The sequence below is a fragment of the Macadamia integrifolia genome, chromosome 6, assembly GCF_013358625.1.
Source record: "Macadamia integrifolia cultivar HAES 741 chromosome 6, SCU_Mint_v3, whole genome shotgun sequence".
Classification (NCBI taxonomy): domain Eukaryota; kingdom Viridiplantae; phylum Streptophyta; class Magnoliopsida; order Proteales; family Proteaceae; genus Macadamia; species Macadamia integrifolia.
In genome coordinates this window covers 15,009,885-15,027,959 of record NC_056562.1, presented here as the reverse complement: position 1 = coordinate 15,027,959, position 18,075 = coordinate 15,009,885, and the positions used below count along the sequence as shown (strand labels likewise).

General features: G+C 38.8%; 1 protein-coding gene across 2 annotated transcripts; it reads right to left on the bottom strand.

The window, feature by feature from the left end:
- Positions 1 to 416: 416 nt before the first annotated feature.
- On the bottom strand, positions 417 to 18,075 carry LOC122080658 (RNA pseudouridine synthase 5). 2 transcript variants are annotated; one of them, XM_042647468.1, is made up of 14 exons: positions 17,493 to 18,066; positions 17,321 to 17,381; positions 17,212 to 17,239; positions 17,063 to 17,109; positions 16,878 to 16,968; positions 16,604 to 16,775; positions 16,041 to 16,128; positions 13,985 to 14,069; positions 11,526 to 11,601; positions 11,242 to 11,309; positions 9,631 to 9,700; positions 8,555 to 8,633; positions 1,591 to 1,684; positions 417 to 798 (listed from the first exon to the last, which is right to left on the bottom strand). In XM_042647468.1, exons 1-14 carry the CDS (start codon positions 17,569 to 17,571, stop codon positions 667 to 669), a joined length of 1,170 nt encoding a protein of 389 aa, XP_042503402.1. In that variant the 5' UTR covers positions 17,572 to 18,066; the 3' UTR covers positions 417 to 666. The 2 variants fall into 2 exon arrangements, 1 of the variants encoding a protein (XP_042503402.1); XR_006140859.1 differs by having other exon boundaries at positions 758 to 798; positions 8,519 to 8,633; positions 17,493 to 18,075.

The following is an 18,075-nucleotide window of genomic DNA, read 5'->3' as shown; positions in this document are numbered from 1 at the left end:
TATGAATGCCTGAATTTTCAAAATCAAATGGTTGTATATGCTTAAGGCATTTAAGGTGTTGAAATGGATTTGAATTCCAAAAATCTCCCACAACCATTGGATTTTAAACATATACAAATGTCGCTTGCATAGAGAGAATTGCACAAGAATTACACAATTAAAAATTGGCTGCTACATTAGAACCGTCTCACCCCAACCACCAATTGGATCAGACAGATATAAGCCGATTTGGGTCAGATTCCATCACAGTTTTAAAAGCCTGACCAATTTACGCCGATTGGGATCAATTCCATCACCCTTGTATTTTGGGGTCTGAATCCTGGGATTTCAGATCTGAGGGACTAGTTCAAGGGTTTTGATTCTGAGCCAGACCAATTCTAAACCGATCCAATACCGATTTGACCCCAAACCAAAGATTAAAATGAGATAAACCAATCTCCAGGCTTTCTATTCACATACTAAGTTTCATTTTAATTGAAGTTTGCCCCGTGGCAGAACAGAATTCAAGACTACAAGAGAATGCATAGAGCTAAAGGGGGTGCATTCATGTACATGGAAAGGCATACAATTAGATCGAATAGATGGCAGCGTGGAGATAGCCCTGAAAGGCAGGTACACACTGGCAGAAAAACAGTTCCAATTCTTAAACATGGGGTGATTTGATTGCTACATTTGTTGCTTCTTCTCAGAAACTGCTACAGCAGTGTCAACAGTTCTCGGCTGCGTGGTATGCTCCTTCTGATTGAGTTCATCCTGTGTCTGTAGGATAGATGGGAGAGCAGCAGTGATTTCAATTACCTGTAGAAAAAATAGAATCATTGATTCATATCCTTTATTAGTGCAAAATACAAATAACTGGATTGATATAATGTTGGAAGATGACTAGACCAATGTAACATGTATCTTCCTTCTGCAGAAAATCAATATTTTGAGGAGAATAGGTAAGATAATCACAGATACAAATATGGATGATTGTTAATATGCATTTACCCTGACTATTTCGGAAATACCCCTAGCCTCTAATGAAACAGTGGAGGCGGAACCCCAAGCCACACCTCCATCCTTCTGATGCCGGTGGCAACTGATGGGAACTAAAATGCTGTGAATATGAGACCTCAAAAGAAGAGGCTGAAACCAATCGTTAATATTATACATTAAAATAGGACCATTTGCAAGCACAAAACTGACAAAGGAGTTAAAGGACCATTAACTTTGGATGTCTGATGCCTATATTTCCTCCCACTGGACAAGCTATGGTGCAGAAAAATCAACCGACTATCTGGCGGATAAGATTCAATTAGATGAATTTAATGTTCGACCATTGATCACTAGGTCAGCAAATAAGTATAAGCAATGGTCGAGCAAAGAAAATCAATGATGCAAATATTTAGCACAGGGGAGCCAAATGGGGATCCCAAACCTGCTCATGTCATCCTGATAAGTACCAAATAATAACCTTCAAAACACCATTTAAGTCACTATCTGCTCCAGTTAATTATATCTTCTCCTGATATCAACTATTCAATAAATATATTATCTGAGAAGGTTCTAATTCTAGGAAGCAATATTGGAGCTAACCTTAGAACTTACCTTGCCTGTGGTTGGTTGATGAAGAACCAATCGATAAGCATGCAAGTAGTAGCCACAGTCTCCAGGAACAGGATTCATAGGCCTCTGATAACCTCTACCGAAAGTACAGCAGAATGAAAACAAGCATGGAAGGAATTAAATACTCAAATAACTAGTTTGATAGGAAAGAAAAATCTGACAATCACAACACAGTTAAGCAAGAGAGACTAGAATGTGCTCATTTACAGTCCCAAAGAAATCATGCATGAAATAAAGTGTGAAGATGTGGTGATGGGAACCCGAGATAAATAAGCAAAAGATTGCAAAGGCTAAATATGAATCAATCATTAAAGAGAAATATCTATAACTAGAAGGATATATCATCCTACATCAATAACAATAAACTATTCGTATCTCTAGTACTCCATTCTCATGGTTAACATATTTTTGGAGTATCAAAAGCCAGCTCATTAGTGTTTGATTCTCATTACGAAGAATGACCTCTACAGCAATTATATGATACAATCAATCTGAACCAAAAGAAGAATTTGCACTTGATTTTCTTCTAACCATCGCCCCCTCCATGTGAAGAATATCTCCAACAGAAAATACCGAAACTGATTCTTGTAACTACCTTCTACATCTGTATATTAAGAGTTAGATTGTAATTACATCTTTACTGGAAGGACTTCAATTGCATTGACTTGTAACTGTTTTGTTGAGGCGCTAAACTCTAAAAAAGATGGAGGCCGATAGGGGTATTTTGGGTCCCATCGGCTCCCATATTTCTGTGATGTGTTTCTTGTAATTGGGCAATGGGGGTACTATTGTCTTTTACTTTCAGCATTATTTTAATATAAGTAAATGACTAAAACCTGCGATCAACCTATTATGGTAAGATCTCATGTCTCTTCTCATCTTTTGGGAGTCTCCTTCGGTTGTACCTCTCTCTTCTTCTTTTCTTTCTTTCTTTTTCTTTTGGTTTGATTACAAGGTATCTGGGATTGTAACATGGTATCAGAGCCTCTGTAATCAAATCAAGCTTTTCAAAATCCTCCCTGCTGATCTCGATTTTGTGCTGAAATCTTCTGGTGTGCAGCCACCTATTGCTACATCTACTATTGATTAAATCACATGGAGTAATTTATATGGTGTATGGATCGTGCTCTATTGGTACTATGCTAAAGATTTGAAGAACAACCGCAGCCATCTTCTTCTTTCCTTTATTGAATCCGGGTCTCTTGGGTGAAAGCCAGATATCCAGTTGTTGTGGTTCAGGTTGGTTTGCTATTTTTCTTGGTATTTTTGGGTGAAAGCCAGATATCGGCGACTCTATTTGTCTACTTTATTTTTGGTTCTCATGACTAAGACCAAGTCTACTACCTCTGTGACTACTGCATTTGCCTCAGACAATGTCAACGTGCAAATTACTTCTATTAAGCTCAAGGAAAGCTCGAATTACCTACTTTGGGCTCAATTTGTGAAGGTTTACCTTATGGCCAAGGATAAACTTAAGTATACTATTTCTTATTCTCCTTCATCATCTGACAAGGGTTATGATGAATGGATGAAGGAGAATGCTTTGATTTTAATCTGGTTGTGGAATAGTATGGAACCAGATGTCGCTGCCAATGTCATGTTTCACTCTACTGCAAAGGGAGTATAAAACAATTTGAAGGAAAATTACTCTCAAGAAAAGAATATGACCCATATTTATGATATTATGAGAAGTTGTTCCAGTTTCGCCAGTCTGACAGATCTCTTTCAGAGTATTATAGTACTTTCAGGGGAATGGTTGAAGAACTTAATGTTTTCTAGCCCGTGACCACAGACATTGACAAATTGAAAGCTCAGCGGAATGAGTTTTTCGTTTCCAAATTTTTGGCTAGTTTGAAAAATGATTTGAAGGCAGTGAAGGGCCATTTACTTGCAGACGATACTGGTCTTACTCTGAATGACACTTATTCGCAACTGCAGCGTATCACTTCATCAACTAAATTTGATCAGTCTTCCAAAGACAATTCTACCTTCCTTTCCAACCGTGGATGTGGTTGTGGTCGTGGGGGAGGTTGTGGATCGGCTGATCGAGGTTCTAGTGGATAGCCTTCTGATCGTGCAGCCCGCCAATGCACTTATTGAGGGAAGCCCAACCATACTATAGAGAATTGCTGGGTAAAGCATGGCAAGCAAGAGTGGGCAACCCAATTAGCCAATCATGCAGTGTCATATGATGGTACTGACACAATGTCTTCCGTCGATGCTAAAACCGAGACCTTCTTCAGGAGATTCATCTACCAGTATGCACGATAACATCAATCAGTTGCTCTGATGCTTGCAGACTCTCGAGGCATCCTCTAATACATCCAATGGTGGGTCTACATCCGCTGCCATCTTAGCTCATGCAGGTACCTCAGCCCTTCTTATCACTACCTCTACCCCCTGGATCATTGATTCAAGTGTTTCTGCCCATATGACTGGTAAGTCATCACTTTTTAAAACCTTTTCTTCTAGTACCAGTTCTACATCTATAATTCTTGCCAACGGTGCTTTTACACCGGTTCTCGGTCATGGTACTATATCACCCACATCCTCACTGAATTTATCTTCTGTGTCACATGTTCCACAAGTCCCATTAAGTCTTCTATCTGTGAGTCAGTTAATTAGCTCATTAAATTGCTCAGTAACCTTCTTTCCCTCTTACTGTGTTTTTCAGGATCTTCACATGAGGAAGACGATTGGTGGAGGGCGTGAAAAAGATCGTTTATATTATTTCAATTGTCGTTCTCATACTTCTTCTGCTGCTGCTACTGTTCTTGGGGATGTGACTCCTTTCTAATGGCACTGTCGTTTAGAACATTTATCTTTGGCTAGGTTGAAACTTGTATTTCCTAGTTTTAAGTCTGTGATTAGGTTAGAATATGAGGCCTGTGAGTTGGGAAAACATCACCGTGTGTCCTTCCTATCTCGCTTTGTGTCTCGTAGTCTGTCTTTATTTTCCTTAGTCCATTCTGATGTATGGGGTCCTCGCAAAGTTAATAATAGATTTGGCTTTCGTTATTTTGTGACTTTTGTGGATGATCATTCTCGCCTTATATGGTTTTACATGTTAAAGGACAAATCTGAATTTTTATCTGTGTTTCAGCAATTCTATAATGAAATAAAAACTCAATTTGGCATTTTGATTAAGATTTTTAGTTCTGATAATGCTTTAGAATATGCTCAAACTGATATTTTTGATTTTTGTGCCAACTGTGGGATGATACACCAAACCAATTGCGCCTATACCCCACAACAAAATGGGGTAGTAGAGCGCAAGAACCGGCATCTACTCGAGGTTGCCCGTGCTATTATGATTCATATGCATATTCCTAAGCATTTTTTGTGTGATGAGCTTTTAACTGCATGTCACTTGATTAATCGCATGCCATCTTCAGTGCTTTCAGATAGGTCCCCTTTTTCTATTATGTTCCCTACTTTGCCAAGTTTTCCTGTTCCTCCCTCAGTTTTTGGTTGTGTGTGTTTTCGTTAGGATGCTGTCCATATGCTATGTGTAAGGGTGGCTATACGTAGAATAATTATGTAGTTTAGTATTTAGTAGATGTGGGTGTAGTTACTTAAGAAGGGGGGAGTAGCTAGTTTGTTATTACATTGTGGGTAGTTTAGTGGAAGTGGGATTCTAAATTAGAAGTTATTTAGATTTGGGTTGGTGATGTGTATTTAAGAAAGGTGAGCAATAGTTGAGGGAATGACTATTACGATCAAACGTCTCTTCCTCTCTCTATCTTATCTTCTTAATCTCCTAACCTAACTCTCTCTCTCTCTCAATACCGATTTATCCTCCCCTACTCCCATCTAATTGCAACTCTTCATCATTCCACGTAGTAGAGGGCGTGGTCGACCTCCAGGCCGTGGCTGAGGGTTACTTCCAATACCAATAGAACAAGCACGTAACAGTTTTGTCCATAATTTGCATGTGCAAGTAGATAAATTGTCTCCTATGTCTACTAAGTGCATTTTTTGGGGTTATTCATGTACTCAAAAAGGGTATAAGTGCTATGACCGCATTACTCATAGGAACTTTGTTAGTGTCGATGTGACCTTCTTTGAAGACACATCATTCTTTCCTCCTCAAGTGTCCCAGTCTGGTATGGAGTGGACTTCTCCATCTCCTCCACCCATTCCATCTCTCATACCCTTCCCTGATGTGCCCAGTGCCCAGTGCCCAGTGCCCAGTGCCCAGTGCCAGTGACTCACCTCCTCCACAGGTTTATCAGTGCAGGAAGAAGGATGGACAGCCGAGTGGAGAAACCAATACTCCTGATGATTCACTTCCTCCATTGCCACCTTTCTCTGGTGAAGTTCCTTCTCCTTCTCCGCCTGATGACTCACCAATTGCTCAAAGGATACGCATTCTTGCACTCAAAAATATATGGTTGTGTATCCTATTGATAACTTTTTTTTCTTGTCTCATCTTCCCTCTCCCATCCATGGTCTTGCCTTGTCACTTTCTACTAACCCTATTCCCCACACCCATAATGATGCCCTAACTATTCTTAGATGGAAAGCTGCCATGGATGTAGAAATGGATGCTCTCTTGAGTCGTGCTACCTGGAGTCTGGTAGATTTACCTTCTGGTAAGGATTTGGTGAAGTGTTGATGGGTGTACACTATTAAATATCACTCTGATGGCTCTGCTGAGCAGTTGAAAGCATGTCTGGTTACCAAGAGGTATACTCAGACATATGGAGTTGAATATTTTGAGACCTTCTCCCCGGTTGCTAGATTGAACTCTGTTCATCTACTTATTTCTCTTGCTGTCAACTTTGATTGACCCTTGTTTCAATTGGACATCAAGAATGCCTTCTTGTATGGTGATCTACAGGAAGAGGTGTATATGGAGTAACCTCCTGGTTATGTTGCTCATGGGAGAATAAAGGTCGCGTGTGTCGCTTACACAAGGCTATCTATGGACTTAAACAGTCCCCTCGGGCATGGTTTGACAAGTTCAGTGCTACCATAGTTACTTGTGGATTTTCTCAATGTTATTCTGATCATTCTGTCTTTGTTCGTCGCAAAGGTGATAAACTGGTTGTCTTGGTAGTTTATGTTGATGATATTATTCTTACTGGTAATGATGAGGCAGGAATTTCTGAAGTGAAAGCTTATCTACAACAACATTTTTAGACCAAGGACTTGGGCCAACTTCACTATTTTCTTGGGATTGAAGTGATCCGATGTAAGAAAGGGATCAGTCTGTCTCAAAGGAAAAACGTGTTGGACCTTTTATCTGATACTAGCATGCTTGCATCCAAACCTGTTGATATCTCTTGGATCCTCACCAAAAGTTTGGTGTTAATGATGACGAACCTCTTCAGGATGTGCATCAATACAAGAGTTTGATTGGCAAGCTGATTTATCTTACTGTAACACGTCCTGACATCTCCTATGCTGTTAGAGTCCTCAGTCAGTTCATGCAGTCTCCTCAGAAAGCACATTGGGATGTTGTCCGTGTTCTTCGTTATCTAAAGAGTGCCCCTGGAAAAGGGCTAATCTATCATCCTAATCGATATATGGAACTAGCTGGTTATTCTGATGCTGATTGGGCCGGCTCTGCTAATGATCGGAGATCTACTAATGGTTATTGTACATTTGTTGGAGGTAATTTGGTTACATGGCGTAGCAAGAACCAGACTACCATTGCCCGATCTAGTGCAGAAGCAGAATACAGAGCTATGACCCATACCGCTGCTGAGTTAATGTGGCTACGGTCTTCACTCTTGGAGTTGGGATTTCCAGTGACCAAGCCTATGCAGATATATTGTGACAACAAGCTGCGGAGTACATTACTAGTAATCCAGTCTTCCATGAGAGGACCAAGCACATAGAGGTGGACCGCCACTTTGTTCGAGATGTTCTGAAGAAGCTGATTGGGACTCCTTTTGTTCCTTCATCAGATCAGTTGGCTGATATGTTCACTAAGTCACTGTTTGCTCCTAGTTTTCGTAATGGTTGTACCAAGCTGAGCATGGGTGATGTGTATGCTCCAGCTTGAGGGGGAGTGTCGCTAAACTCTAAAACCGATAGGGGGCGATAGGGGCATTTTGGGTCCCATCGGCTCCCATATTTCTGTGATGTGGCTTTTCTTGTAATTGGGCAATGGGGGCACTATTGTCTTTTACTTTCAACACTATTTTAATATAAGTAAAGGACTAAAACCTGCGATCAACCTATTCTGGTAAGATCGTAGGTTTCTTCTCATCTTTTGGAAGTCTCCTTCGGTTGTACCTCTCTCTTCTCTCTTCTTTCTTCTTCTTCTTCTCTTTCTTTTTCTTTTGGTTTGATTACAAGGTATCTGGGATTGTAACATGTTTGATTATTCTCCCAGAATTCCCATCAAAATTAGTTTAGTAAATTTTAGAATTCAATGAGGCCAACAACAATTCTCATGCCATGCATTTGTCAGTTGTACATAGCTGGCTATAGGCAAAAGCTAGGAGTCCGAAGCAGGTATGCAGATGTGGTTTAGGTTGCCATATATGATTCCTCACGTCTACCAAGATCTCCATTCTTATTTCATTAACTATTGATATATTCTCCAAGATATTTTCAATTAGAGTTGGATTATTCAAATTCAAGGATCCAATGAGGTTAGTCTACAATTTTCAGATTGAGCATCAATTAGATAGCTAGCTTAATTGGTGAAAGAAAAGATCTCAAGCAGGAGTTAGGTCAGGATTGCCACATATGATGCCTATGTCTCTCATCCGATGCCAATGCATGCTTCCACGTTCAAGTTGGATATCTACATATGACATATGTGAAATTTTCTTCAAACATGAGTACTACTAGCTCTGCATTGCACAAGATAGTGATCATGGATGCGTTGGACCCATGATATTTGTGATGCAAATGGTAGCTTCTTAATAACTAAAGCACCAAACTGACATACCAACTTTATATATGCAACACATCACATTTCTCATACCCATCTTCTGCAAAACTCCCATCTCCTAACTCTGATTTGAAGCATTTTGGATGACCACCAGCATCATAGAGAGGATCTCCTGTTAATAAACAACCATTCACAATCCCACTAAATTAATTGAACAGATAATTTGTCCACCAGCCCACATTCAAATCAAACACTGAAGGAACCCATGAACATTTCCCATGCATATGCACAAACTTGTGGCACAGAAAATATACAATTAAAAGGAAGAATGATTGAAATAAAGGATAAACAACGTAGCTCATAAGTTGACTTTCTTTAGGAATTTTTGTCCAAAAGTACGCATGTAGTAAATGTCCCTTAGAGGGTCACCTGCTGCCTGGCAAGCCCTTCCCCATTTCCACCTTCCACCTCAAAAAAGGAATAAATTGCAGCCAAAAATGTACCAGGAAGGCAAAACCATGAGGCCAACATAAAATATTTTTGCTCACAAGTCACCTTTCTTTAAGACCACTTTATTGTCTAAAATTTAATACACAATTTAACCATCGAATTACTGTAAAATAATATGAATCTTATGTTTCTTTATAATTGGACCTTTATTACTTAAACAAAATAATCATAACAGCATGACTAAAAGGAGAAAAATGCAATTTTAATACTGGGCAAGATCTACAAACAGGGAAAAAGAAAAAAACATATTTTGGCATTAATGAGAGACCCACATGCTATTTCTTGATTCTGTACTCCTACCACTAATTATTTAGGGAATTATCCCTTTGCTAAAGTAAAATTATTTCATGCAACAGCAGTCACAAATCAAAACCTACTATTGTTTCAAATATGAAATAACTGCCATGTTTACTCTTTACAAATGACAAGATGCTATCATTTTCTTCCTTTAGTCTTCCAAGATAATGGATATCCAAAGACCAAACATACTGCAAAATACAAACAGACAATGTGATTTCTTTGGATGACAAAATATTTCTCAAAAATGCATGAGTCATGAGAATATGAAAAAAATCCTTTAACAGGACTAATAGGAAAACAATTAATCAAATTCATATAGGGCAGATGCATTATACAACTTCAATTGCTAGCAGACTTACCAATGAGTGGATGCCCAATGAAGGAAAGATGAATGCGGATTTGGTGTGGACGTCCTGACTGAATCTCAACCTAACGAAGAATAAAGAAGAGCAGAATAAATAGCTCTAAGAGCAAGATCATAAGAGAAAAATGAAAAAGGGAAATCTAAGGTGAAGCACTTTAGAACCCCCAGACTCCTAACAGTTAAAGTTCGCTCAATGAGGTAGTAAATATAAGAAGAGAGGAGAAAAAAGAAACTGGAAGAACCTTTTTTACTTTGTTAAAAGTTAATTAAAGAAAACCCCACATGAGCTGTTGAAGCAATGTGAAATATTGGTTATCTTCTTCTGCTAGTACAGTGGGTTCTATACTTTTGGTGTCCCAAGGATGGGTCTAAGAAAGTTTGAAGGGAGAGGAGATGCTCTATGGTCACTGATAGAAAAATGAAAAAGAAAAAAAGGGTACCATTCGTCTTCCCTCATCAATCCATCTTAGGATAGTAGTAAATCATCCCTCGCTCCTGCCTCGTCCAACCCAGAAGTTTCTATTACCTGATCAAGTAAATCAAGGTTCAGGCACAAGCTGCTGAACCACCTATTCTTTTTATTCTCTTTAGAACCCTCAACCAACCTAACAATTGGATGTACTTTGGCACATACCAATGATTGGGAGCTGGTTCTGGGACCATCTGAGAAGGGCTTATTGTCTTGCATAACATAAACTCTGTGCCCCTCGATAGCATTTCTTATCCAGACTGTGCTTCCTGATGAGCCATGAGCATGCCGAGCCAACAGCCCTGGTGCTATCAATGTTTGAATGCCGGCACAAATAAAGTAGAATAAGCAGTTAATGACTTATAAGTGTCTGTATCATGGGGCTCCCTACTGGTCACGCATATCTAGATCTCATACTACAGCTTATATGAAAGTTAGAAATGTTAGAACCATTTCAGATGTTAGTAAATTTTGTCCTAATCTAGCCAAGTGAAAAACAGAGCCATATCTCTTTCTCTTCTGTTTAGTTTATTATTATCTGTGACACTATTAGTGAAGGCAGAGACGATGGTAGGAAGTTAGCAACAGCGGTGATGTTTCTTCAATGAGATTGAAACCTGGATGTCTCTTTTATTATTCAAATTTGCATTTCTCTATTCACTTGTACTTAAGGTGGTTGTTTTTCATGCATATGAAAATTTGGCAAAAACAATGTTGTTCTTCCCCCTTCCCCCTTCCCCCTTCTATTTTCCATAGAAGTATAATAAATACTTACATATTTTGACAGCTTTTTTTATTTATATTTATAATTTTGTTTCATAATTATAATATATGCGATGAAGATGAACTTAGTACATCCACTTTATCGATTTGTTTTTTTGATGAATATCTTGCATTTGTATGAATCTTTAATCTATATTTAGCATATAAGATTTATATAATATTTAAAAAGCCATTTGGGAACGCTTTATTTGATAAGGCGACTCTTATGCCCGCCCTATCGCCAAAGCGTTTCGGAAGACCCTCAAACGCCTCAGTCGCCTTTCCGCATTAAAAACTATGGAAATAACATTACTACAGTAAAGAGAAAAATAAAGATCAGAACAGGTATATAAGTGCATCAGTGAACTGGACTACCTCGACCAATGTGCAGTTTCCCAGTACATCTCTCTCAAGAACATCAACTTTGGTGAGTGCTGGTTTACCTATTTAATTTACAAGGGAAAGCAACAATATTACCAGGAGAAGAAAAATGATGATTAAAATGACAAAGACTAATGCAGAAATGTCAATCAGAAAATAAAAACATAAGAACACTAACAGCTAGTAGAAGCCAAAACTGAAGTGTACTAGGACCAGATTTATCATTATCAATATGAATTGCACCACAGAAACTCAAAAAATAAACCCAACGAGAGTACCCAATGAAGAAGCAACATAAAGCCCATTGGCTACCCCAGGGTATCGCATCAATCCAATTGGCTGCGTGATGACAACCTACAATGCATAAAGAACCATGAAACTACATCAACATCTTATAATACACGACATTACATAATAAATTTAAATAAGACCATTATCTATCTGCCAAAAAAATTTAAATAAAGCCTAAAAGGATATATAGGGCTCTTAAACGATCACCACGTCATACAGAATTACTGTTGATATATATATTGACACTGCCTTTCCCTAACAGTTTGAGCTTTTAGGTGAAACGGTAGTGAACATGGTACAAAGCAGGGAGGTCAAGTGATGTAGGGGATTCCTAGGTGACTAGTTTTTCTACAAGATTAACTAACCAGATAGGATAAACTCAAGGGACTTGGGTTGGACAGGGTAAGAGAAACTCAGCAAACAAGATTGACATGCAAGTAAAGTGAGATTAATGAATAACGTAGCAATGAACAATAATAGTCTGAGTATAAAAGCACATAAACTCACTCAAACTTCAAGTGGGAGTATGGGGTAGGGAACATGGCAGCAACTATGTGTTAAGTTTAGCACGAGTCAATCAAGACATTGAGCAAACTAAGTAAACCAAACAATGCCTACAATCAACCAACTAATGAAAGGTAAAACAGCAGAAGTTTCTTTAGGAAAACTATAAATATCGGCTTAAAAGAAAAGGTATATGTTCAGATTTCAGTGGGGACTAATGGAAGTAATGAGCGGCCAATGAATGTAGAACAGGGGGGTTCTTTACTTACCTTCTTGCCGTCTGTAGTCTGAGGAGAAGAGAAGAACTCGAGATCCTCCAAAATAAAGAGTTGCAGTCCAACCTACTTGATAAAGAACAGTAGTCCCGATTGTTGGAGAAGTTCCAGCAGCAACCCAGTTGGGGGTTTTCTCGATGGAGATAATCTCTAACGATGGTGAACAATTTCTGCAATAGGGCAGCAGCAACAGGGAAAACAGAAAACAGAAAAGAGAGGGATGAAGGTCGAGAGAGAGAGAGAGAGAGAGAGAGAGAGAGAGAGAGAAGGCTAGAAACAAAGGGAGACCGAGAGTGAGATGAGAAGAGGGAGAGAGCAGCGAGAGAGAATTCGTTGGGGGGGTTTGGGGGGCTGTTTTGCCTTCAATAATCTTCATTCATTAATTAGAACCTTTGGCCATTGGCCTTACAATGTACTTATAAAATAAACTTCTAAGAAAAGGAGAAGATCCAAATAGAATCTGCTAAATAAAGAGTTCTATACTTTAAGAAACAAATAAGAGAAATAATAAAAAAAAGAAAACAGAATCTGCAAAATACGTAAGGAGTCCTAACCTCTTTAGGGAAATAAAAATACTACTTAATTAAAACAGATTTATTTCCTAACAGAAAAACATAAAATAGGTAAGGAGTCCTCTTCCTTACGTTAACTGCTAGTGGGGCCCATATACAGCTGCTTAAGTTCCTGCGTGGCTCTCCAATGGTGGGCCCCAATCTGATCCTTAACCATCCAACCAAATAGAGTCCAGGTTGGATGGTTCTCTGTGCCGCCTCCTCTGGTAAACCCTAAAGCTTGGGCTGATGTCCCCATCATCAAGTGTTCAACTCTAGGGAAGCGCATTGGAAGAATTATCCTGACATTTCTTCTCCCTCAGTGCCGCGTGAGCTTCACGTGCAAGGACCACGGGAATCTTGGACTGCACGTGCGGGGGAGTGTTGATGTATACATTGACGCTGCCCTTCCCTAACAACTCAAGCTTTTAGGTGAAATGGTAGCAAACAATTACCTAAGCCAGCTGAGACAATAACCACAATAGACCAGGATAAACATGAGACTGCTTTAAGTGATTCAATTATTCTTAATTCTTCAACCAGTTTCTGATCTTTTATTCATTATCATGATCTGTTGTTTTTTTCTCTACGGACTTCTTGATCAAATCAACCCCTTGAATATGGATCAGTTTTAATCCTCTTCATCTTATGAAATTATTATTCTTGTATGAGTTTATAACTGCACACTCCCTAAAGTTTAGTTACATCCTACATGTGATATGGTCTATGTGACCAAATGATGGCTAGGGCCCACTAGGAAACCAATTCCCTCAGTCATGGCCATGACCTAACTATTCTGCCCCCTTGGTCCTTCTAGTGGATTTCAGATGTGCTGATCCTTGTTAAAGACTTCATGAGAATTAAAAAAAAATAATAATCTTTCTTCAATTCAGCTTCCAGCGAAGTTCTCCGTATCTGTGCCAACATGAATAACCATCAATTATCAACAAAATATGACCACAGTTAGCAAATGTTGTTCCCGGATAGTCTACGTTTACTTCTCTGAATCCATCCCCCCAAGCAGACTGATATATGTTAGGCAAATAGATGCAAGCTCACATTAAATATTGTTATGCAATGAAAATAGGAGTGGAGTTTGTAATACCAGAGCACTACCTCATCTTTATCAATTATTCCTGAGGCCAATGCTCGATATATCTTTGTAATTCTCCTTTTTATCCCAAGCTCCATGTTGGTTACCCTGCAAACATTCAGCATGTAAAAAAAAAAAAAAAAAAACTCAACAAGCCTAAAAACAAGAACAGAACGAACATGAGCAAAAATTTAACCATCATGCAGACATAAAAATGGAAGAATAAGTCTTGTGCAGGATCTTCAATAACACAGGATTGGAAACAGGTATGGAAGAACTTTCAACTCCCATCCACCCCCCCTTTTTACGATATCGCTAAAATTTAGGGTTGAATTCTGGATCAATTAAGTACAAGAGAATTGAGAGGGGGGTCTGGGAGTAAAATTCGACAAGACTTTCCCTGGAAATTTTAAAGGTAATGGTATGATAGATAATATTTCCCGCAAAAAAAGTACTCCCTCCATCCCACAAAGTAGTCCTGTTTGAGCTTCTTCATTGTCCCCACAATGCCCCTATTTGATTTGTGATAATTGTTTCCCTCTACTAAATAAGCCTAACTAAATAGAGGTAATGTTGGAAACAAGGTTTGAATTAGTCGCTGATTAATGCATTAACAACCAGTGTTAAACTGTGGGTTTTTCAAACAAGACTGTTTTCGGGACAGATGGAATATAATAAACAATACAATCCATGCTTTTGGCAACATAGAAATGAAAGAACAAAGAATAGAAACTCAATATTCAATCCAAACTACGCCGTCATAATCAACGAACCAATTGTCTAAAACCACAACAAGAGCCAGCAACTATCCTATTGAGAGTCAATACCACCTCATTTGAAAGAAATTTAAATCAAAAGAAGATTCTCTCAAAGATAACACACTAGACTTAACTGTTCAAACCAATAGTCGAAGTGACTAAAAAACACTAATCAACCTTGAAAGCCTCGTGAAACTTGGCAAACAACCAGACAATACAGAGACTGAGGAAATTCTACTCTTTTGGATATGCAGCAGTTCATAATTAGTAGAAGTTTAAAAACTGTTTAAGGTCACAGACTCACAGGTAAAATACGAAAATTCTTTCTCAAGAAACAGAGTTTTGATCTACAGGGATATTTAGTAAGACTGATCAACTACCCAGATCACATTACAATACTGAATTAGGTGGACAAAACTCCACAACCATGATGATTTTACAACATAAAAATCCATATATTCCCTATATTACAGCATGTGTCCAAAGGAGAATTATTTGGATCAACCTGGCCTTACAACCCTAAACCCATGGCAGGACAAGGTTCCGTGGGAAATTCTAAGTCTAGTTGCAAGGACGAGACTGGACATTGTGAGAGATGTACAGCTAACAGGCTCCATTCCATCATTTTAGGAATAATTAGAGCAATAAAATAAAAAAAAGAGGTTCCCTCCAAGGTCTTAATATTTGATTGTCATACTTCCATAGAATCCAACAGTGGACAAAGATTCACAAGACGTCAAAGCATTCTCATTGGGATATCTTGAAGGGTCCAGGGCACCTTGCACATATTTTCTAAAATAAATTAAGGATTTGTTCACAGATTTTGAGATTCTTATACTCGTGAAAATGCCAATCAAGTTGGGAATTCCACTGACAAAAGGCCAAACGTGTATACAGATCTGGAGCAACTGCACAAGAAGACTAGACAAATTTTGGAGAAGAAACAAAAAATAGAAACAAAAGGGGGAAGCAAGTAAAAAAAGCAGGGTAATTTAGTCAAGTGGAATATATTATCTGTAGACTGTGTGTTTAAGACCATCACCGTACAATTGAAGCAATCTTTCGCTGCCTCCCGCCTAATACATGAATTTATTGCCCCAAATGCTTTCCGGGGGGGAGGGGGAGGGGGGAATTGACATTTGGAAAACACTAAATATTATATTTTGTAGCATAGATGATTTGTGCTCCTATACCATAGTTATTGTAAATAGGAAATGAATTTATCCTTTCCACGTGAACTCAGTAATAGGAGAACGTATACTTCATTCATGCTCAGTATTACAGATAACCTTGATCTGAAATTATACTAGTTGATTCTCACCTCTTATTCCCAATAACTGATGTCCCATCAGCAAAATATGCAGCAAGACGGGCTTTGGCAAGCTTCGACTTGGCACAGAGCAATATTCCTGAAAGTTAATTTGTTAGTGGGGGACTGTATCAACAGTTCTGATACCAAGCAAAACACGATCATTAAATCAGAAAGTGCAATTTCATAATGACTTAAAAACAGAAATAAATAAAATCAGTTTTCCCCCCTCAAAAAATAATAGTAGCCAATGTTCCATAAAAAGAATGACAACAGAATGCAGCATAAAAGACAACAAGGGGCCCTTTTCAGGAATCCTGATTTGAGTATTCAAAATACAGCTTTTTTTTTTTTTAAAGTAGTTCATTGTCATTGCTTTTCCTTTTTCTGTTCAAATGGACATCAATCAGTCATTATCCCCAGCCTAATTCTTTCCATGTTGCTCAATTGAAATGAATAGTCATGGCATTAAGTTGAAATGTGAGACTTCAGTCAGTTTACCCAGTATTTAAAAAGAAAAAGGAAAAAGGACTAAGCCAAACACTCAAAGCCAAAAAGAGGAAGAAGAGGCATACCTGAAGTGCCCCTACCAAGTCGATGAACAGGAACAGGATGAGGTTCCTGTGAAAGCCCCAGTGAAGAAGAAGCCTTTTTACTTGCTCTCCACTGGAGTTGGGTTAAAACCGTCCTTTGCTGGAAAAGTCCACCAGGTAGAACTTGTAGACCCGAAGGCTTATTCAAAGCAACCTGAATGCACATGAAGAAAATAGAACCTCACCATCGATAAACATACAGGATTACTGTATTCAAATGGAAAATGAAATCTTAGCTGTTTGAAAGTTTACAAACCAAGTCATCATCTTCGAAAAGAACTTCCAGCAAGTACGGTGCATCTGACTCTCTCCAAGGAAGACGATGATAGATTAATTTTGAACCTTCTCTACATATTTCACAATAATTCAAAGTAAATTTTCCTTCACGGACACCCCTACCATACAAGTGACAGAAACCAGAAAAGGGATAAAGTGAAATGCCTGAGAATTGTGTCAGGATTCTTTACAACTTGGCGATCAACCGTTATCTACAGATCAGGAGATGGTGTATACATTACAGATTGAACGACAAAGAATTCCACAATAGAAGTGGCGGAGCCAAAGCATAATAATAAAGCAAATAAGCGAACCTGCCCATTCCGTATCCTCTGTAACCAACTGCTCGAAAATCATCACAGTAACTATTAATTTGTAAGACGAAGAGACGATATAGAGAAAGAAAGGCATATATGGACTCACCCTTCGAAGGGGGCTGAGTTATTGTACTTGGTTGAGTAGAATTCAACCAGGGTTGTTGAAGCTGTGTAACATTTGATTTTACTAATTTGCTCAGAACAGACAATAAATGGGAAGAACTGATCATAAGATTCAATAACAGAAAGAATTGATTAGAAGAAGAAACTAAACAGACCAGTGTTAGAAGAAGGGACGACATCATTATAGGTGAGGCCGTCGTTGAGTTCTGGCCATGGCTCTCCGAAGGTCTCCATTTTGTTTGGCGCCTTTTCTTCTACTTTTCCCTCTCAATCGGGCCGCGCATGCCTCAAATTACAGTGTAGTCCATTTCCAGAGTAGGGACTGGGGACTATATCCATTAATTCTAAATTCGAAATCGAGGTAGAATTCGTCCTCCCAAGAAACCCAAGAATCGCTCCCTCGCATCTGAAAACCTAGCGATCCGTCCCAGAAACCTAGAATTGGCCGTTTCAGAACGTCCCAGATTCAAATCAATCAAGACCAATTCCAATGTGGAATCGGGGTCAAACTCGTCACTGCCGATCCCCAGAAACCCTAGTATCGCTTAGCAATTCCGTCCCAGAAACCTAGAATTGACCGCTTCAGAACGTCCCATATTCAGGATCAATCAAGACCAATTCCAATCTGAAATCAGGGTCAAATTATTCCCCAGAAACCTTCGAATCGGTCCCTCGCATCTGAAAACCTAGCGATCCCGTCCCATAAACCTAAAATTGGATTCAGGATCAATCAAGATC